This window comes from Molothrus aeneus, chromosome 2, assembly GCF_037042795.1.
Source record: "Molothrus aeneus isolate 106 chromosome 2, BPBGC_Maene_1.0, whole genome shotgun sequence".
Classification (NCBI taxonomy): domain Eukaryota; kingdom Metazoa; phylum Chordata; class Aves; order Passeriformes; family Icteridae; genus Molothrus; species Molothrus aeneus.
Window position 1 is genome coordinate 30,714,266 of NC_089647.1, and position 21,827 is coordinate 30,736,092.

A 21,827-nucleotide genomic window follows, 5' to 3' on the forward strand; every position below is an offset into this window, starting at 1 on the left:
ATGTCTTGTTATTTTTTCCCAAGATTTTCTGGGATGAGCAGAGGCAAACAGCATGCAGTTCTCAGCAGGGATGGCAGCCTGAAGAGTGTCAGTGGTGTAATGAGGTTGACTGGTTTAGCCCCTCTTGATTTCCTCTAATTATTAGCGCTGGACTTCCCTTTTGGACTCAGCCAATACTCCTATGTCTGATGAAGATATTAAATACTATTGGTCCCAGTACAGACCTTTGAGGAACACTGCTCATTGCTGGTTTGGACACTGAGTCATTGACTGTAGCTCTTCCAATGTGGCCATCCAATTCCTTATTCATCCAATGGTCCATCTATCCATCAAACTCTTCAATTAAGAGCTGAGAATGTTATAAGGGACCATATTAAAGGCCTTACAGAAGTCTAGTATAGTACAAGTATGGTGTATTCCTATCTGTGCCACACCCATTATAGCATGTGCTATATTGGTACTAGTGTTGCATATGCCATATTGATAAAGTGTCTGCTATGGTATATGAGATAGTCTGGCTTGTTTTGTTTGTCACACGTGCCTCTGGTCAAGGAGACGCCACAAGGGAGTCCCCAGCTCTTGGTTTGGGATTCCATGTGTGCTGCAGATGTGAGATGATGCTACTCTTGTCTAAAAGAGCTGTTGCAGGAGCTATGCTTAGGGAGGTGTCTTTTCCCAGTTGTCTTTTTTTTTTAAAAGGGCAGTCTGAAAGGGAGAATTGAACTTTAACTCTGGAGAAAAGGATTTTTCCTTTTGCTGAGGTTCTCTGGGTGATTTGGTGTCCTGAGCTGAGACTCATAGGTGCTAAGCTGCTGATGGGTGAGGAAGGCAGCATTTGTCCTCACACTGCACACAGCAGAGCAGATATATGGTATGAAATTCAATTTAGCAGCTTCAAAATACATGGCTTGGGTTCTGGTATCAGGAAAAACCCTAGCAACATCCTAAAGGCCCTCCTTACCCATACAGGACACTTGAAGCTGTAAGAGACACTTGGCAACATGCTGAGAGGATGCTCTGAAAGCTTTAAAAGTGCTACATAATCAAACTTGATCTGCTTATTAGTTTCCCCTTTTTTTCCCTGCTCTGAATCCATACTGGGAATCACCAGGGAGAGATATCTTTTTATTATCATTCTTTTATTTTCCTGTTGCTTTTCTGTTGCATATACAGTACTTAAAAATGAGATCACCTTCACGTCAGGCATGTACCATGTTTATTAACAGCAAAAAAAGTATTATCTAGGCTTCACTCAAGACCGATTAACGGGATAAATAATTGTTTCAAATTACTTTAAAAAAAACCAACCAAACAACAACCCCCCAAAGAATAAATTAATAACTTAAGTGATTAGCTGTCCACAGTGATTTGAAAACTTAATAACCATTCAAACAGTGACACCACAAGAAGACACATACTGTACAGTTTGCCACAGATTACTCTTGTCCTTCCTTCTACAAATGGAAATCAAAAAATTAAAAATACTCCTCTTTAAGAACAGTCATAGGCTTTGAAACACACAAAACATCCCTGCGAATTGGCTGCTGATGCAACAGCTTCACAGCCAGAGCTCCAACCCCTCCTCGCAGCAGGTTAAGAAACAAATGGAGAAAACTATCCTAATCTGACTGGGTCTGTTCCCACACAAAGATGCCCAAAGTTCCCACACAATGATGGCAAAGTCATGTTGACTTTGCCAAGGGCTGGGTTGAGTGGGATATAACTACTCTAAAGGTTTGGTCCTAACCCTACGGGATTCATCGACAGGCTCCCCGTGGAGCCCAGGGTCCTGCTCCCTTCCCCTCTCTGCAGCGTGGCTCAACCACCACGTCCATACTGCTCTCAAAAAACCCGTGGTATTTCCAGGGTAAATGTGGCAGCAGAACACTGAAAACTGTGCAAATGACATTTCCCCCACCCCCCTCACTCAGAAGAAAATCCTGCCAAGTTTTTTTCACCTTGGTAGTTAGGGATGAAGGGGTTTTTAATGAGTTTTGCAGAGCAGGATGTGTCGGTGTTGTGTATGATGCTGGGCATGACAACAGGTTACCACCACATGCTGCCAAGCCATTGCCTGCAGACTCAAACCAGCTCTTTGCATTATTAGATGTCAATTAATTACACCTCATGACACATCTGTGAGGTGGGGAAATAAGTACTAAAAACCTTCATTTTACAAGCCGGAGAAAAAGCAAGATACAGAGTTCACATGAACCCTCTCGTTCCACATGAAGATACAGTGTGGTGTCACCCAGAGAATGACAATAAAAATGATAGTTTCTTATCTGCTGGGGGCAAACCTCTCCCATATGGTCAACCCACTGGCCTACAAATGGACCCGTTATATGTTAGCAATGGGCTGCATCAAAAATTAAGAGCCTGCTGATTGGGAGCAAGTCTGTTGAGAAGCTTTTTTAGCTAAAGAGATGGAGCCATGTGGCCCAGCTTCTGTTTCAGATATTACTGGCTAATGTTAAAACTTGAACACCACGTGCCAGGACCAGCTGGCTGTGGGCTGGAAGGGGACAGCTGTATTGTGACACCTTGCTACATATCAACTTTTCTTATGAGAAGACACTAAATCAGCAACCTGGTCGACAGTACAACACTAGGAGTTGTGAACAAGGAGATAAAATTGTGACTACAATGATGAGACACCAAGGACAGGATGATAGAGGGATGAACTGCTCCAGACCAAGGAGGAATTGTGATCAAAAAGTGCACACCTTGACCTGCAAGAGTCTCATTAACAGCTGCAAGATCATTGTGTACATATGGGAAGGCTGGGCAGAGAAGAGAGGCACTCAGACTCATCAGAGGCCCTAAATTGGCTTATTGGCCCTTATGATTTGATGCTGGACTGGTCCCTCTGATTTTTTTGACGGCTCTTTGACGGCCATGCATGTTCTCTGGCTGGTGCCAGAGTTAGGCTTTGCTCTTCCCCCTTCCTGTAGAACTTGGGCTTCCTCATAATCACAGCTCTGCTGCATCCATCTCACCTAGACAGCATCCCTCCAATGGCACGCACACTGTGGGTGTCAGCTTTTACATGGAATGGAACTTTTACATCACCAGGTGGGAAAACACCAACACAATGCAAGCACAACTTGAGAAAACCATCCTGAGCCAGAAAGTTCAGACAGCACCTGGGAACTATTTTACCAACTTCCATAAGACCTGGACATGGCTGTATCCCCTCTCCCCACCCAAGGAGCCATGATCATTGGATAGCCAAAACAGGCCAACACTTCCTGGTATGCCAGGGTGTGGAGGTGGCATGGGTTTGCTGAGAGGTCTGGATCTAGCCTGACAAATTTACAGGTTCAAGCTGTCTGCCAGTTGCTAGAACTGCCTGTCCATGTCCTGGATGACTTGTTCTGGGCCAGCCAGACCTTTCTAAGGTGCAAGGGATAGCCCAGTGTGGATTAGGTCTTCTCACTGGGGAGTATGGCCTTAGGGGTTGAGCTGTGTGCCTTGCCACTGGGCTTCATGGCCAGAGAAGTGGCCCAGTACCTGTTTTGGATGTTACAGGGCTCCAAGCAACCCCTTGGGCCCCCTCCCTCACATGGAAGAGTCTCCACTCAACCCCAGCAGCACAGGGTCTCAGGGTGGAAAAGATGCTCCAAGCAGAGTTAGCTATGGGTTTGACCTAGACTGGTCTTGAAAAACTCCAAGGATGAAGTGGCACCTCAAGGGACAACCCTGTGAAACCATGGCACTGCTGCCTCAGGAACAGCTCACGGGAGCCCCTCAGCAAGGTGTCTCCCAGCATGTCCTGATCCCCACACATTTCTTGTAGGGTTTCTCCTGCCCAGCTCAAAGCTGGGTGAACGGCCCAAGCATTATGGAATGCCAGAGCACAGCCATCACATTGTCAGGCAGGATGACCCCCTTGAAGTGAAGTGCCTGAGAGAGGTGGAAGCTCCTGTCCCACCAGTGCATGACTTCTACTGAGCATTCCACAGCCCACAAATCTCTGCACATCTGACTCAAGACACAGACCAAAGGAGCACATGGTGAGGACCAAGACCCAAACCTTACTGGCAAAGTCTCCTGACTTCTCTCGTCTCAACCTCATGTTCTCTCATATCTCACCCTTGCCAGTGGCTGGTGGCCCAGAGTTCAAATCCATCCCAGTTAGCTCCCAGACAAGCCAAGCCTTCCCTATCTTTTGGTTCTGATTCGGCATTTGGCCCTATTTGCCAGATCTCAGCTTTGCCCTGGCACACGCTGTGCTCAAACATTATTCTCTTTCGCCAACTTGAGACTAAGCCTAAGCCTGGCATCTATTTAGAGCTGGAAATGTATTTCCCACTGAACACTCAAATGCCAGTTCAGAGCAAATCAGCTCCAAGGCAGCTCACACATCTCACGAGGCAGAGGAATGATGAGCAGCATTTGCATACTCACAGCAAGGGATACACACTCTTGGAGACTTTTGCCTTTAAAGCCACCTACTTAGTCATTTTCAGGCTTGGGGAAAGCTTTGAGCCATGGACCCAGTGCTTCATAAAACTAAATATTGAGGTCATGGTGTATGTCCCACAGACAACCCTTCTCCATGAGCACACACACATGCAAGCATATTCCTTTTCTAAATCAAACCACAGAGCTGTAGAGCAGGCTCTGACGTGAAGGCTCAAACCAGTTTAATTTCAATTAAAATGAATAATTTGCAATGTTCTCAGTTTCCTTAAATACCTATTTCTAACAAAGGAGCCTGTCATACTCGAGAATCCAAGTATAAAGTGGATGTGATAAACTCAATGCCTTCAGGACAAAGTTCTTGGCAGTCCGTGTAATTAAAGCAGCTGCTTTTCAATATGGTTTAAGACTAAATACTGCACAAACATTAATCACCAGGGACTGCTGTAATCAGCTTGGCAATTGTCATGGGTGACTATTTCCACTGAAGACATTGATTACTTAATGCATTCAGGAGGGGTTGATACAGTAATGTCTATATGGCACAGAGTCTGTGGGCTTCTGCTTAGTTTGGTGGTGCTGTTTGCTTGGTGCTTTACAGGGGAAAAGGTAGAGGAATGTATCTGTTTCAGTGAAAACACAGACTTCACTGCAAAGCAGAGAGGAGCCAGCAAACAGCAGTTGTTAAATAGCTGCTTTTGGGCCATTTTGGTCCTTGGTCTGCCAAATGCAATGAACCAGTTACTAGGGATGCTCATGAGAGCAAATTATCAAAACACAGGGTCTGAGCCTGGGAAAAGAGCTATCCCATGCCAGTGGTTGCCCCATGCACAAAGATATTTGTGGAATGTAGAGAAAAAGGTCTAGTTTCTCCAGTACCACAGAAGGCTTTTCCAGTCCTAATTAACTCCTTGGATTAAACGTGGGAGTGGGCACTAGATGCACCTAGTCCCAGTGCAGAAGCACAGGGCACCCACTCAGCAACTTGCATTCAAACCCACTGTGTTCTCTCTCGAGCCACTAAAGCTAACAGCTTTGAAGAAGAAATGGGAAAAAATCAGCTTCCCAGTAGAGTGACATTCTTTTTGGTGGGGATGGGGAGCTCTCCCCCAGATGGGTGAATGCACACTTCAGTGGGATCTGGATCAGACCCAATGTTTAGTCTCCCCTGAGATGCAGAGATGAAAGGGGCAATAGAAATACGAAGTACTGTGTTCTAGTCTTCATTTTGTCAACTCACCAGGCAAATGTGCAAGCCTCCAGCAGGAGGCAATGGCCCTTGCAGGCTGTTACACACCCCCTGACCTTTAGAAAGCATCTGACTGCTAAATCTTTCCCTTTGGGGCTTTGGGTTTTTTCCCTTCTAGTAATTATTATTTTTAGCATAAACATTAGGGTATTTGCTTCATTGTTTCTATAAAAGTCCAACACTTCAATGTCTCAACAGGGTTCTCAGAGCTTTTCCATTAACATCCTTCCCTTTAATGGCATATGAGAAGAAAACACAAAATGGTGTAAAAAGTTCAAGACTTATTTTACCAGCACACAGCAGCACACAGCCCTTAAGGGACTGGAATCCTATCCCCATGTGGGTCACGTCTGGCCCTTTTCAAGCTCACACCAAGATTAAGCAAATGTGTTAATGCTTAAGCATTAATAATCAATACAACTTGGTGATGTTGGTGGAACACAGAGCCCACGGTGCTGGGAGGGGTTCAGCTTGCAGAAAGAATAGCTCCAGCTCTTTAATAAATATTATTACCTAATCTTTCTGATGTCTCCTTCATTTGGCTCTTGGTTTGCGGTCAGCCTGTTTATTCGTGTCAGCGCTTGCTGTCTGGCAATCAGGCTGCTCCATGGCAGCATTAATTCTTCCTGTTTTCATGAGATCATGAATTATTATCTCTGCATTAAACTGTCTTGTCCTTCTCTTCTCTCTGTGCTCAGCAGCTGCCTGGCGAGCGATCCCAAAGCCTGGATGCTGGCAAGGGACAACAGCCGACTCCCACCCATAATTAGAGCCTAGGGCCATTAATGTCAGCAAGTCCCAGTGTTGTGTTGAAGAAACATTGCTGAAGATGAGGGGAAAACAGTTCAGCCTTTTGCACCCTCCACAAACCAACCACAATGCTACGTCAAAGCTCCTACTGAAACGCCCTGCCCTGACTCTCCTGACCAACCTCTTCCCAAGCCTATGGCCTCACCATCAACCAACATTTCAATTACTCTTCTTCTTTCTTCCAAGAAACATTCCACTAAACCTCCTCACCCAGGACCAATCTCTGCAGTACACCACCTGCCTTCTCCCAGTCCTCACAGCAGCCTTCCACTCCCTTCTTGTCACTCATCCTTATGCCAGTCCACACACACAGGGTCTCCAGAGCCTTTCTGCCCCCTCATACTCAACCACAGGGCTTCTCACAATGTCCACGATGTAGGACTCTCACTCTAAGGGCTTCTTCTGGTGCCACAAAAGGCAAATTGTGGTTTTTAGGGTCAGATTCACAGGAATTGGTTTTGGATAGGCAGTGGGACAGTGCTTAAATTCTACCTTCCAAAGCCAATCCCTCCAGCCCCTTCCAAAACCAATCTCTCCAGCCCATTCACTCTGAGAGTTAATGGAGAATATAAATAGAAGACAACTCAACAGACTCATGAGAGCATGTGCTGGCATGTATGTGTGTATGATGGAGCAAGTCCGGGGCTCCTAAGTCAACTCAATGGGATGGTGGGGATGGTGTGTCAAGCTCCTGAAGGTTAACAACCCCAACCCAAACCTTGGGGGCTGTCCAGCCAAAAGCAGAACAGCCCTCAGAGGTTTTGAACATATTATTTACAAGAGACAGGACAATAAACGTGATTTCAAAAGCAATGGTCCTTGCTCAGTTTTGGGACTGGGAGGAGGCAGAGGACAACCATAAGGAGTGGAGAATCAGAGCTGGGCAATGATATCATATCCTATGGGAGATGCTGCAAACCTGTGTGGCATGGTGTAGGGTACGATATGGAAGAAGACGGGGAGAGATGATGCAGTGTTAGAACATACAAGGTGGCTTTAATAGCTGTAAGGAACAGATGTGTAGGGTGAAACCTGGTATTGCTAAGTCAAAGTTCCTGGATAGTGCATCCAGCAGCTAAAGCACAAACCTAGCCACCAAACATAGTTGGTCTTTATCACCGGCAAACAGTATCTGCCAAGTCTTCCCCTGAAATTAAGTTTTGTTTTAAGAGAAAAAAACAAACCAATGACAACCCCTCCCCTCCACAGACAAGTCTTAGAAATCCAGCCCAAGTGGGTCTGGCAGCCCAGCGGGGCTGCAGCTGGGGAAAACCAACAGGACATTTTCCTGTTCTACTGCCTGCCGCAGGCACTACTGCTTCATGCTCTTGGCAGGCTCCGAGGACTGCCGCACATCAGTCCACTCCTGCATGGTGCTCTGCAGCGCCTGTGTCTTCTCCTTGTCCACTTGCACGTAATCAACCTTCTCATCTGAGGCGACCGACGAGGTGGAGGGCTGTGGGGAGGAGAAACAGGGCACCGTCTGGTCACTCATCAGCTCCCTGCTCTTCCCTCTCACTCCTTTCTGCAGCAGCACAGTGGGTGCCACAAGCCCACCAGCACCATTCCCGCTTTCTTGAAGACTTCACAGCTCAACACCCTCCCTCTAACCTCCCAAAGATACTTGGATGAAGGATTTCAATCTGCTCTGCCTCTTGCTGGCATGAAACTGCAGTGCAATGGGAGGGTAGAAACAGCATGGGGGTCTCTACCTTCTCACAAACTTTGGGACATGAATGTTTGGTTGTAATTGTGTTCTCTAACTGCTGATTTTTTGAGTTCAGCCTTGCATCTTGTTCATTTTCCTGTAAAGAACTCCAGAACTCTTAGAGATACACATAGAAATACCAGCTCTATACCTTTTAGCTGTGCTGACTCTACCCACCTATGGCACTAGCTCATTTTCATCCCCAAACAACAGATATGTTTGCAGGATCTCCCAAGAGAACAAGGAGATACTTGTGTTGAGAACAAGGAGATACTTTTTACCATAACTTCTGGAGTCCTGAAGTTTTTTCTGACTTTACAAGCATTTCAGAGGACCTCCATCTCCTTGTAACTGGAGCCAGATCATGCTTTTTAGTGGTCTAAAATCACTTTTCCAGAATGGGATATAATTTAAATGGGTGATACTTGCAGAAATATTGCTGGGCAGAAAGAAACCATCAAGGGACAACTGTCAAATAATAAAAGGACCTAACCAGTGGGATACTTTGCCTAGGAAACAAGGTGGTATTTGAGAAAGTGAGGCCAACTCACAAATAGTTGCCATGGATGTTTATACAACCCTAGTCCTTCACCTTTCAGATGCAAAATCCAAGTCTGGTCTAGGAGGAGCTGTTGTTTTGAAGGAGGAAAAAAACAATTCTGATACTTCTGGGGATACCTCCTGACAGGTTTTCAAACTCCAGCTGAGTCTGTGGTCCCATCAGCATCCCTGAACCCTGCACATCCATGCTTCTGCTTTGCACTGCCAGCAAAGCTGCAGACATGCAAGAGAGACTGAGTTTGACCTAGAGTAAATATAGCAGTGGGTCACAGAATGGTTTGGGTTGGAAGGGACCTTAAAGATCATCTCATTTCAACCATGCCATGGGCAGAAACACCTTCCACTAGACCAGGTTGCTCTAAGCCCCATCCAGCCTGGCCTTGAAGACTTCCAGGGATGTGGCAACCAAAGCTTCTTTGGGCAGTCTGTTCAAGTGCCTCATTACCCTCATAGTAAGGAATTTCTTTCTAATATCTAATCCAAACCTGCTCTCTGACAGTTTGAAGCCATTACCCCTTTAGTGTCACTGTATACCTTTGTCAAAAGTCCCTCTCCACCTCTCTTTTAGCCCTTCAGGCATTGGAAAATGGTTTAAAGTCTCCTTGGAGCCTTTTCTCCTCCTCCTCCCACCTGTCTCAGCCTGCCTCCATCGTAGAGGTGCTCCAGCCCTCTGAGCATCAGCGATTCCTGAGAGTCACAGTCTGGGCTTTGTACCATGCTGTTGCCAATGTGCATAGAACCCCTTAAAAATGCATCACTTTTTATTCAGAAGTTTATAAAATCCCCCATACCTTCCTGTGTGGCCCTGGTGAGCTTGGCTGGAAGTCCAGGGCCAGGTAATCCACACTCCCCGAACTCTTTTTAGGTGCTGGGCTGTTGGTACCACTAGGAACAGGAGAAGCAGAAATGGGGTTTTGCTAATGCAGGGAAGAGACAGGAGAGATAATGAGGATTAAAGTGGGAAGGAAGAAAGAAAAAAGGAAATTAACACAAATCCAGAAATGAAACATGTTGGAGGCACCTTTAAAACAGCCTGGATATTTGCTCACCTGCCTCTGGGACAAGGATATGCAAGAACTGCTGAGATACTATAAATGCTGTATATTGTGCTAACAAATATTTCAAGTCTCATGCTCTTGATTTCATGTATCAGAGCAGCTCTGCTGCCTTTGTGCTGATTTTATTCACATGCCTGACAGGAGACGTGGGCTTTGGTATGTCCCTAGAACCACACCTCAGCAAGGCCAGGCCAGCTCTGGGATCTTTGCTAATCACAACCATGCTGCACAGAGCACAGATTTCCTCTGCCCCATTAGTTACATAGCCTCAAAAATATGCTTCAAGTCAGTAGCTTCACCAAAACAGACAAAATCCCCTCCCTGTAAGCAGTGCCACTCCCTGCTTCTGCTCTGATAGCCCCTGCTCCCACAGAAACATGATGTCAGCAGCTATTAGGGGAAAAAAATTGAAAAAAATCAACCTTAATTAGGAAAATACACCCTGACAGTCTTATAAATTTTAAACCCCTCTTAATTCCTGGCAAAGTGGGTGATACATGTTTCTCCTCTCATACACATTTAAAGCTCCAATGAGACATGTTGTCTTCAGAAGGAAACACCCTGTTTTGTGCACTGAGGGATGCACATAAGGATGTACTCCACACTGTACTATCTGAGCACTTCCACATCACAAGCTAGGAATGCATCTGCAGAGCTGGGGAGATTGTACGTCCTGCCAGAACCATCTATCTTAGCTGTGGGGCCCTTACCATGGCCACGTAGTTCTCCTCGCTCTCTCCCGAGTCAGTGCTGGTGATGCTCTGGGAGGAGACAGGGCGACAGTACTGCAGAGAGCCGGCGTTGAAGGTCTGCCTGCAAGGACAGGGGGTGAGGTGTTACTGAGGGCTGCAGGTCCTGCTTGTCCTTTGCCACGGAGGGATGGGAGGGGGCAGCTCCTGATGCCTGCAACCATCACTGTGATCCAGTTTGGGCATGAGGAAGAGCTGAGGTTCTCCAGCCTATCCTTTCCATGGGTTGGAGATCCTTGGGTTTGGTCTTCTCAATCTTTTCTTTCTAGAATTTTTTAGTTAACACCTTGCTTTCTATGTACCTGTAACTCTCCTGCTCTCATCTACACAAATCAGATTCCACAATCTCCTTCATCTCTCAGGAAACATTTAATTGTGGAGGATGGAGGGGCAGCCTTGGTGAAGCCTCTCACCTCCAACCCCACCACAGCAACAGGATTTGTTTACCGTACAGGCCCTATCCAAATTTTTTGCAGGAAAACAAATCCTCCGAGGAATTGTCTTTCTTTCAATTGGCCAAATCTAATTATACCGAACAAAATAATGAAATCAGCTTCTGGCATTAAAGCACGTGTCTCAAAAAGCTATTTGTTGCCTTTCAGTAAAGCAGGGTCATATGATTAGCTGATAGGGGAAAAATCCATTAGCTTCTCCAGGGTCAGACCTCTTGTCAATCAAACCCTGCTTGCTGCTTCCCAGCGCAGTGATTTCAGCACACAGCGTTCATGCCCTGCAGTCAGTCTCCACACAATCCAATTTATTAGAGGAGTCATAGCAGCCAAGCTTTGCTTCTGCCTTTTACTGGTCAACATCAGACCATGAATTAGTAGCAGAGCTGGAATTGTGCGAATCCTGTTATTTTTGGCTGGCAGACATAGCTCTGAAGTGCTTTGGTTTAATTTTGCAGACTTCCTTCAGGCTAAGCTTTGCTTTCAAGGCAATCAAAACACGGCTTGGTCAGACCTGAGAGTCACCCTCTGCTTTTAGATGACAGTGGGGTTTGGGGGGGAATAGCTTGGATGTGAAATCATGCCCCCCACACAGCGTGGCTGAGTTGGTCTGGCTCAGCTGAATCATGAATCGTGGCGGACCACAGGTCCCAGGTCAGAGCTACGGCTCTCCAGTAGTTGTCAGATCCCAGAAACAGGAAATGTCTTCAAGGGATCTTAATTATCTTGTTAGTCACATGCTGGGCTTTCATGTGAAATCCCAACCTAAATGAATTTACCTTCCTGCCACCAGCTGCGATGTGGGGAATGTTTAATCCATGGCAGAGGTGACAGCATGGCTACCTGTGAATGTCAGTAAGAATGAGACCAGAGAATTGCTGTTGGAGCAAAGCAAGAAATCATCTCCCAGCCATTACTCACGTTGGCCTGGACCAGGATTTTGTGACTGGTGATTTGAAGGGAAGCTCATCAATGACAGTGTTGTTCCTCAGGTCCAGCGGTGATGGCTTTGCTGGGGAGGGGAAAAGCCTTTATTCAGAGGCAGCATATTCCTGCAATTCAGCATCCATGACTGGTATTAAAGTGCCCTCAACAGATGGTTGATTACTTCCCATTCTACTAATCAGGCCCCCAGCCCTCCAGCTGATGACAAATACTCCAAACCAAAACCCCTGTGCTCATTTATGCCAGAACTGTGGGAGAACAGTGAGTTTCTCCCTCTGCTCCACAGCCCCAAAGTGGATGGGTAGTCCTAAAAGGGGGATGTGCCTTCCAGGGAATAGAGATCTGCTAAAAATCCCCAAACCCCAAAACCACTCATTAGATATCTATGGTAACTAATGCATTAGATGGGGACAAGACCAGGCTCTGCCACGCCTGAACTACATCTGTGTGGAGTGTATTCCCATAGGGAATGGAAAAGGACATCTGCAGGGTAGCAGATAAAAGCTCTTCTCATCATGGATGATTCAAAAGGTGGAAGAGTTCTATGCTCCAACCCAAGCCCTTGAATGGAGTGTCCATGAGGTTAGGTGTTGACACCCTAGAGATGGGAGCCCTCCTCCTCAGGATCTCCTTGGCCACTGGTCAGACAATGGATTAGGGAGAGATTTGGAGAATGTCAGCAGAGCCCTGAAGGAAGAACTGCCTGGAACCAGCCAGTAGAAAACTGTAGGAAAAACTTGTGTCATCTGAATACAACTTTGAGATTTTGGGGTGCAGCACAGGGAGGGGTGCAGGCCAAGGGGGTGAAATCTTGCCTGTGACATGCATCTCCTATAAAGGCCTGGAAGGGTTTGAGATGGACTGTTCAAGCACCATGAAAGCTACATTTGCACTAAAGAGTTTCTGAAAGAGGAAGAGGATGGGGGACATCTGAAGGTCTGACTGTGCCGGCAGTAGCAAAGCACACCCCACCTGGGACTGGACAGAACTTCACAGATGTAGTCTGAAGTATTAGGAGAACAGAAGGATGCCTGGAAAGATTTGTGCACAACCAAAGGTTCTTACCTTTCCGGTCGGGTTTGAGGTTGCGGTTGACTGGTGGGGGCTGGATTTCACTCAGCCGCCGGTGGCACTGAGCCACGGCTCCTCCTTTATGCACGGGAAGGGTGGCCGAGGACAAGCCCACCAGGTCAAAGTGATGCGGCCCAGGGCTCATGGGGATGTAGAGACTTTGGGCATTGTCATTGGCTTTCTCGGCGTGGATTAGGGGCGAGGAACCGGGGTTCATGGGGACGTAGTTGTCCTCGGAGTCGGTGCTGTGGGAGCGGGCCACTGCTGCCTTGGCCTGCTGGGGGAGGACGAGCTGTGAGCACCAGGCACTGCTCAACCCCATCCACTACAAACCCTTCATTTCATCATAACCAACATCTGAGGGGAGACTCACTCTAAAATCTAAGCACAAAGGGAAGGAATGATCTGTCCCCTCCTTGGACATCAGTTTGCACTGAGAGGGTCTACCTCCTTTGTTTCCAAGACATTGCAACATCCTGAGTTTTCAGAAAGGTCTTTATCACCCAGACCTGAGCACCTTCTCATGATCAGAGTGAGCTGGAGAAGCATGCTTAACCTGGAAAGTCTTTCTTCCCTAGGCTGTGTCTGTGACTAAAATGGAATATGAAAGGTTGCTTTAATGTCATTTCCAGCTCAGGAAATCTTAGAAAGTGCACAAAAGAGGCTGTTCTGGCTACATGTCAAAATTTAGCTCAGCAGCATCCCAGGCTTTCAGGAAGAAGGCAAACTCTTGGGTAGTTTTATTTGGGCCAAAGCTCTGCACATCATGCTGGGTTAGATGGTTGCCACCCCATCTATTCTCTGCAGGTCACCATGGTTTAAACAGAAACCATTAACAGACCCCTTCTTGACTTAGCTCCGCAGGACTGGGCTGTGAGGGCCAACTTGGAACCAACCTGTCTCTGAATCTGTAAGGTGAAAGTGGTGCCTGTGGTGTAGTGGCCACACCAAGGCCAACTCACCAGGTAGGAGTGGTATCCATCGTTCATGGACTCGACTGACTGCACAGCGCTGCCGCCCCCGTGCTGGGGGTACTCGTACGTCTCACAGGAAGAAGCTGCAACACAACCACAGATTCATGTGTCCCACCACAGCTGATAACAAAAAGGGGTCCCTGAAAACAAAATCCAGGCACTGGTAGGGCAGTATCTGTTCTTGTTGATTGAGATGATGATGAGAAGACATGGTCTTTAGCTTGTCACAGGCTCTCTGCTATGCTCCTTCCCAATGAGCATCTCTTTGATGCACCAGCACAACTGCATGTGCCGTGCAGACTAACCCTGTTCTGCTGAAGTGCTGCAAAATCCCAGGGGTAAAGGTGTCAGATAATGCAGATCATGGTGACAAAACTGGGTTAAGGGGAAGCTCTGTTAGAGCTTGCTCAGTAAATGTAAAGGCTGGCAGCCTCCAGGAAGGGGAGGATGGGTGCTAAGCTCTTAGACCAGTCTGTTTACTGGTGAGCATGAATCTCAGCCTAAGGGTGGGCATTTAGGCAGGAGGGGATGGAAGAAGCATTTCAGAGAGCTGTGTGTATAATTTACAGTGCATTTTCTCTCCAGCCACCTTTCTATGTTACTTTGCAACTATCTCATCCTAGGCACGAGGTTTGGAAAGGGCATGTACACCTTCAGCCCACTCATGGCCAATGGCAGTCGTGGCTCTGCTGCACTTGGGATTGTTGGGTTTTGGAGACATCCCAGGTTTTGCACACCCACCTTTGTGAGCAAAACCAAGGCATACTTCTAAGCTGAAGTATGTTCTGATAAACCCGGATATGAGTTGAAGCAAAGGTAAGCTAAAAGTGGCCAAAATTACAAATATCTGGCAAAGGGCTGCATAAGCAAGCTTATTTGGGGTTTTGGTTTAAGGTACAATACAGCCAAGAGCCAGCTGAGCAGCTCTGGTGGGCAGAACTCTTGTGTATGCCTCTCCATTCCTGCTGAATACAAAAACCAGGGCCAGATCCTGGGTCAGCAGAGTTTCTCTGTGTTTTGGTTGATGCCACGTGCACCCCAGCCCTACCACAACCCAGTGGGACTGATCCACCCAAGGCTGCTGAATAGCACAAAGCCACCCCCAGGTCCCCACCTCCAAATTCACCTCGGTGCAGTCTGCTGTTCTCCACTGCTGGCAGCGTGTTTCTCCGAGGAATGGTGGCTGCCATGGGGGTGAGACCTAAATTTTCACCAGGCTGGGGCCGCTGGGGTGGACTGCCCCAGCGTGGCTCTGTCTGCCCAGGCTTCGGGGGCCGTGGCGGTGGCGCAGCGGGTGAGTCGCTGGCGGCCACAGCCAGAGCGTTGTGGTTCTTGTCCAGTGTAAATGTCCTGGGGATCTGGTAGATGGAGAGTGGGGTGGCAGGGATGTCATAGGAGTCCGTGGAGAGCTCCCCAAACTCCTTGCATAGGGTGTTGTTGGGAGTCTTGTAGGTGTAGACCTCCTCATTATCAGTTTCAGAGCTGGTGAGGCTCGACTTGGGGTGGGTGTAGGAGCCAAAGGAGCGCGGGAGGTCGTAGGCACTGTCCCTGAACTCCGAGTTGTGCCGGCTGGGTTTTGGAAGGCTGTAAAAGCCATGGAGCTGCCCACCAACGCCGTTCATGCAGTGCCCGTTGCCCTGAGAGAGCTTCTGGACCGCCGAGTCACTCCGCATGAAGAAGGCAGACCTGGTGGCTTGGGAGAAGCTGGCACTCCTACAGAGGGAGAGGAGAAAGGGGTTGGAATGGGGGGAGAGCTGGTTCTGGGAGCTCTGCTCCCTCTGTATGTCACCTTACTGACCTGCACTGCCCAGCCCCAGAGCAATAAGAACCCCTCAGACCCCTCCAAACATGCCCACAAGCCACTTGATACTGAAACACTGTCAAAATGCCTCTGTCATAGGTGAGAGGTACATGCACCCAGCTCCATGACAGGGCCATAGGCAAGAATGAGCCTTCTGTCCAGACATAAATTTCTCCAAAGGGGCAATTTTCACACCAGCTGACAACATCCCAGGACACAGCTGCAAAGTGCCAATCTGCCAGCACTGCCATCATGTCTCGACTGCCCATCTGCAGTTCAGGAGGGAGATTTCATCTCACCTCTGCCTTGCAAATGTGTGAAGGTCTGAAAAAATTCCTGATGGGGATTATTTCAAGGTCTCCAGCCATGTCGTCATCCTGCCCTCTCACAGGACAAGCAATGGGGAGGTAATAGAAGTCCCCAGCTGGGATCTGCGGTTTGCAGCCCTGATGCACAGGGGGAGGAATGAACCTCAAGGCTAATTTCAGATTTGTAAAAGTCCTGGACTGTCCAGGGTGAGCAGGGCAGTGCTGTCACTAGGTCCATGCCTTGGTAATGATTCCTCGATGTACATGCGGTCATGCCTGGGGACTCGTCAAAACAGGGGCCAAGCACAGAGGTCTCAGGCCTCTAACAACTCCTGGTTAGCCACTGCTGCTCTGCTGATTCCCCTCAAGGTACTTCATCTCCTGTTTTATCCCTGCTTTATCCTGCACATGGGTCAGGCTTTTGAGGATCACACTCTCCCAGTCAGAAAGGGCTCAGCCAGCCCCATGTAAACACCCCCCTCAGAAGAAAGTTCTGCCCTGCATCAACCACTGTGGTGAGAAAAAGTGAAATGGTAATAGGGAGAGTTTCCAGTTGTGGGAAATCACTGGGAAAGTGCCAGTCCTTTGGGAAAAGCTGGGAGATGCTGGTTTACACTGCTCTGGTGTGGTTGATAACTCTGCAGGGACAACAGGGACTCTGTTTCATGGAGCCAGCACGAGATGGCGCTCAGAAATAGAGTTTATTTAGGGAGAAAAGCAAGTGATGCTCTGATAAGACAAACGAATCCCTGCCACCTTTGGACCTCAGCCCACCCAGAACTGGTTTCGGTTCTGTCAGGGTATTTTTGGTCCACAACTTGAAACATCTCATGGGTTAATTATTCTGCATTGCCTGCCAATTAGCTACTATTATCCTCATTTTATGGATGAGTAAAGTAAGAGCTCCAGAGCAGAAAGGGGAGGGATTCCCAGCAGTCCTGCAGCCTGACCCCGTGCACTGGGCATTGATCAGAGCATTATCTCTGGCCCAGTTGCAGAAGTTACCACTGGCCAGGTTTGTTTCTGCTCACCAAAGCATTGGTGCTTGCTCCCTTCTCCTCCAGGTCCCAGCCCTGTTCAGGTTCCCAGAGAGTGGATTTTACGTATCCTCACAGCTGGAGTGTGAGAGGACCATTTTTTTAAACACTGTCCTATTAACTCTATCTGAAGTTAATTTTTCTGAGCCTTTTTCCATTGTTTTTTTCTGAGTAGGGAAAGTCAGCTGCAGCAGGAAAGCCCAGTGGATGCAGCCTGAGCTCTGCTCTCACTCACGCCAGCTGGGTTCCGACTGTCTCTCCTTGCCTGCTCCTGCGAGCCAAAACTCTCCACGTCAAAAAAACTCCTCGCTATTTAAGGCAACCGGCTGGGTCTGGAGGCGGGGACTGTAGCTGGCTCAGAAATCCCACACCGTGCACCACCAGCTGCCATGAAAGCCAGCGAGCTCTGCAAGGGGTGAACAGCAGGGTAGGGCAAACCCTGCCCATCCCTTTGTTTGTCCTTTTTCTGGTTATTTGGTTATTTCTGGAATCAGGGCCCTGCCTGCAGGATCACAAAGTGGTTAAGGTTGGAAGGGACCTGTAGAAGTCATCTGGTCTAAACCCTTGCTCAAGCAGGGCAACCTAGGGCTGTGGCAGGACTGTGCCCAGACAGCTTCTGAATATCTTCAAGGATGGAGACTCCTAAACTTCTCTGGGCTACGTGTGCTAGTGTTCAGAAACACTCACAGTGAAAAAATGTTTCCTGATGTTCAGATGGGCTCTCCTGTGTTTAAGTTTGTGCCCATGGCCTCGGGTCCCTGGCACTGGGCATCACTGACAGGAGCCTGGCTCCATCCCCTTTGCACCGTCTCTACAGGGGAGATACCCCTGAGACTTTTCATGTGCCAGCTGAACAGTTCCAGCTCTCTCAGCCTTTCCATTTAAGAAAGATGCTCCAGGCCCCTCAGCAATTTCATGCCCCTTTGAACTGGACCCAGTATTGACCCCTGGGGTACTGCTAGGGACTGGCCTCCAATTAGACTTCATGCCACTGGCCACCACCCTCTGAGTGTGGCCTTTCAGCCAGCTTTTAACACCACCTGAAAAGCCAGGAAAGCTGGGAGTTTGTGAGGTCACCACTCTGACCTCCTCCCAACCATGATGAGATGAGACCATCATTCAGGACTTTCTCTCCAGATAGGTTTTGCAGACCTCCAAGGAAGGAGGTGGGTTGAGCCACTCACACCCAGCCCTCCCCTCAGCTGTTCCCGAGTGGATGGGCCACAATACCTTGCATTTTCTGACTTTCTGCTCATACACTGGTGCAGGAAAAGGTAGTCCTGGGGGGCACTGGCAGACAGGGTGCTCTGGAGGTGGCTGGCAGGCGAGTCGAAGGTGAACAGGGTGGGCTGGCTGGAGTGGGATGGCGCTGAGGACTTGCGCTCTCGCAGCAGGTGGTGGCTGGCGCTGCTGAGCTCGGCCGGGGAGGAGCGCGGGGCGTGGTTCATGGAGGCAATGCTCCTCAGGGTGTCTGTGCAGGGAGGAAACACACCTGTGAGTGTCAGACATAGCTACCCCACATCCCGTGTTCCCAGCGCTTTCCTTTCATAAATGCTCTGGAATTATGGAGGTCACTGTGGATGGCTCATGGCTCCAAGGGATCCTCTCAGCTTCTCTACTCAGAGCATATGCAACTACAGGCACCATGTATGGAAATAAATATTTATTATATTTTATCATAAACCACATTTCCTAATTTTATAATACTTTGTCACATGCTTAGTGGCTTGCTGGGATGTCTGCAGGACGTCAGCCTATTTCATGGGGAGCTCAGTGGGTTGTTAAACCCGATTTAAAAGAGAGGAGCTTTCACACCGCAGTGAGATGTGACCCAAGTCACCTCCATCCCTCTGTGTAAGGGCATCACTGCTATTCCTTTACACTTGGGTTAACTGAGGAATAGGGTGGGAATCTAGATGGACATAACGACAGCAAAGACAAAAAATATTCTCATGTTTCCAAATTCTGTATTGATTTTGTGACCTCCAGAGAGTTGCTGCTGTTTTCTGTGAATTTAAAGGGATGCAGACCCAAGATGTGACTGTTAGTGCCCACTTCCCCTGCTCAAGGAGAAACAGACTTTAAAATATTAAATTAATTTCAATGGAGAATATCTCAGAAGTCAGGAATAATCACACAGCTACTCCAGCCCTCTCATAAGTGCGCTTCATTAATTCAAACCACAGATGAATTTTTACAGCCAAGCTGTAAATCCCCATAAAATAAAAAACCACAAACAAACAAAACCAAAACCAAAAAAGCCAAAACAAAACCAAAACACCCAGGAAACCCACAAGCTGCAGAATATTTTGGAAATGCTGATCCATCTCTGGTTGCAGAAGACCACAGACGCAGAAGACCATCCATGCACTCCTGACATGTGAAAACCACTCACTGTGGTTTGCAGAAGTCACACTTCATATAGTAAGTGTGATTTACATTTATTTGGTGCTGATACAAAACAGAGAAAAAACCCAAACCCCAACAAAAAGGGGAAATTCACACATTTTCTAGCCACAACCTATTTGGGGATGGATCTCAGGTTTCCCTGACATGATGTTCACCAGCTCTTCAAATTTGACTTCAGGCATCTATGCTCCAACACAGGGATGAGCAACTTTTTATAGATTACCAGCCTCTTTTTTTCCATTCCTTCCCTCAAATTCCAGACCCTACCAAAAATTTTGCACCTGACTCCTTTATGCTACAGAGAAATGAGAAAACACTCTACAAAGTGGCTATAGTGGCTCAGACAAGGAGAAGCTCCATGCAGGGTGATTTTTCACCAACTTCTGAATCATGTCAAGATACAAAATCAATCTGTCTGCTGCTCATTCACAGCTGCTACATTTTTTCCCTGGTGTTACTGCAAACTTCAACCAGTGCACAAAAAGTACATTAATAAAAGCCAAAGAGCCTGCCTTGACTGTGTTGTTTGGCTTGTGCTAAACACAGAAAGGATCAATATTTAACATTGACATTAATGGTGGGGGATGACAGCTTAAAACTCTGATTCTTGTGTTTTTTGCATGGGCATTAAAGATCCCCTGGGGCTCTTCATGGGAGTAAATGGCCATCTCAGTGTCCCCGGACAAAACAGTGTCTTGACCCTCATTCTTATTAAATATTTATCCCATAGCAGTGCAGAATGATCCCCATTGGAAAAGGAGTCTTGAGAGCTATGAAAATTCCAAATTGAGTGCTTTGAGATTAACCAGGATGAGAGATCCCAAACCCACACTGCCATCAAAAATAGGGGTGCTGTACCCAAAGTGCCCCTCAGGAGCCCCATCTTGCCACCTTCTGAATCAGCACCAAGAATTGCCCATGGCACCGTGCTTTGGCCAAGCCTCTTTGGGCATGGTGAGGATGACAGGTTGGTGTTGTGCTCCCATCCCAGTATGAAGGTCACCTCTGGGGACAACTATGAACTGCATAGCGTTGGGGTCCCTCCAATAGCTCTGAGCTGTCCTCTCACACTATCCCTGCAGGCTCTGCACTTGCCATTGCATCAAAATATCATGGCAAGGCAAAATACACCCAGGAGTTAGAAATAACACTGATTTATTTGTGCTAACACAGCCTGAGGGGAGAGATGGGGCTGCACAGAGGAGACAGTCCTCAGCAACACCCCAGGGCACAGCAACTTCAAATGATAACACTTCAGGGAGACCTGGCATTCTGCACTGCCAGGAGACCTTAATCTTTCTCCAAAAATCAGTCTGGTTTGGGGAAACTGGAGAACACAGTGCAAAAGATGCACTCATTGAAATTAGGATGAATTACTCCACGGTTACTCCAACCACATAAATGAAAGTGGGGGATGAAGGGGGGCAGGAGGCAATGTCTGGTAAAAGCATGTCACTTCCCTGGGGAAAGCCGCTCTATTGGCATCCTCATCGATTTTCAAAATGAATTCCCAGCTTGCTTCCCACAGCGACCCGGCCACTGAGAGCATTAGTGGGAGCCAATTCAGGACTCACGTACTCCATTAGGTCTGTGAGATGAACTCCGTAATAGTAGGTGAGAGATGGATTGCTTTGCAGGGCTGGGAGGGTATTGCAAGGGCTGGGAAGATAAATCCTGTTGAAGGAGACTGCCAAGATTGGTCTGGATTTTTTATGTTGTGGGGTTTTTTGGCACCAGAATAAAGGACAGCTCATGTGTCCAGGTCACACGCTGACAGCAGGTCCTGCTGGAGGGCAGGAAAGGGGGCAAGAAAGGAAATCATGGCAGAAAAATAGTATTTGAAGACTAGCACACGCCAAGGGAAAAATCAGGACACCACATCAAGTTAAACGCAGACAGATCCCCATGAGGGTAAGGCACAGAGGATGAATACGAGACAGAGATCCCAAAGCCACTTCAGCTTGCCATGCTGCAGCACACAGCTGCCAAGCAATGAGGACAAACACTCCTCTCCCACATCCCTGCAGTGGTCTTAGAGAATCCACGGGATCCTGTCTGGATGCCTCCAGGCAGCGGTCCCACCCGCATCATGACCAAAGATACTCAACTCGAGCTCTCCACAAGCCAAAAAGAATAATGATTCTCAATCCCTCATGGCCATCCACCTTGGGGCCATGGATAAACCCAGGCCCCTCCATCATTTAACAGCGTAGACGTAACCCTCTAATCCTTTGGCTTCATGTTGGTATCTTGAGTTTATGCTGAGGGAATGT

At 47.8% G+C, this 21,827-nt stretch overlaps 1 protein-coding gene across 2 annotated transcripts in view; it reads right to left on the reverse strand.

The window, feature by feature from the left end:
- Window positions 1-1,199: 1,199 nt before the first annotated feature.
- Window positions 1,200-21,827, reverse strand: part of GAB2 (GRB2 associated binding protein 2) — a 93,067-nt gene continuing 72,439 nt past the window's right edge. The window contains exons 3-10 of one of the 2 annotated variants that reach the window (XM_066572308.1): window positions 18,376-18,616; window positions 15,126-15,712; window positions 13,988-14,082; window positions 13,020-13,299; window positions 11,931-12,021; window positions 10,522-10,624; window positions 9,545-9,670; window positions 1,200-7,940 (exon numbers count right to left, since the gene is read on the reverse strand). In XM_066572308.1, the coding sequence (XP_066428405.1) occupies window positions 7,797-7,940; window positions 9,545-9,670; window positions 10,522-10,624; window positions 11,931-12,021; window positions 13,020-13,299; window positions 13,988-14,082; window positions 15,126-15,712; window positions 18,376-18,616 (1,667 nt within the window). In that variant the 3' untranslated portion in view covers window positions 1,200-7,796. Of the gene's footprint in view, window positions 7,941-9,544; window positions 9,671-10,521; window positions 10,625-11,930; window positions 12,022-13,019; window positions 13,303-13,987; window positions 14,083-15,125; window positions 15,713-18,375; window positions 18,617-21,827 lie in introns of both variants that reach the window. The other variant, XM_066572307.1, reaches the window with a different exon arrangement.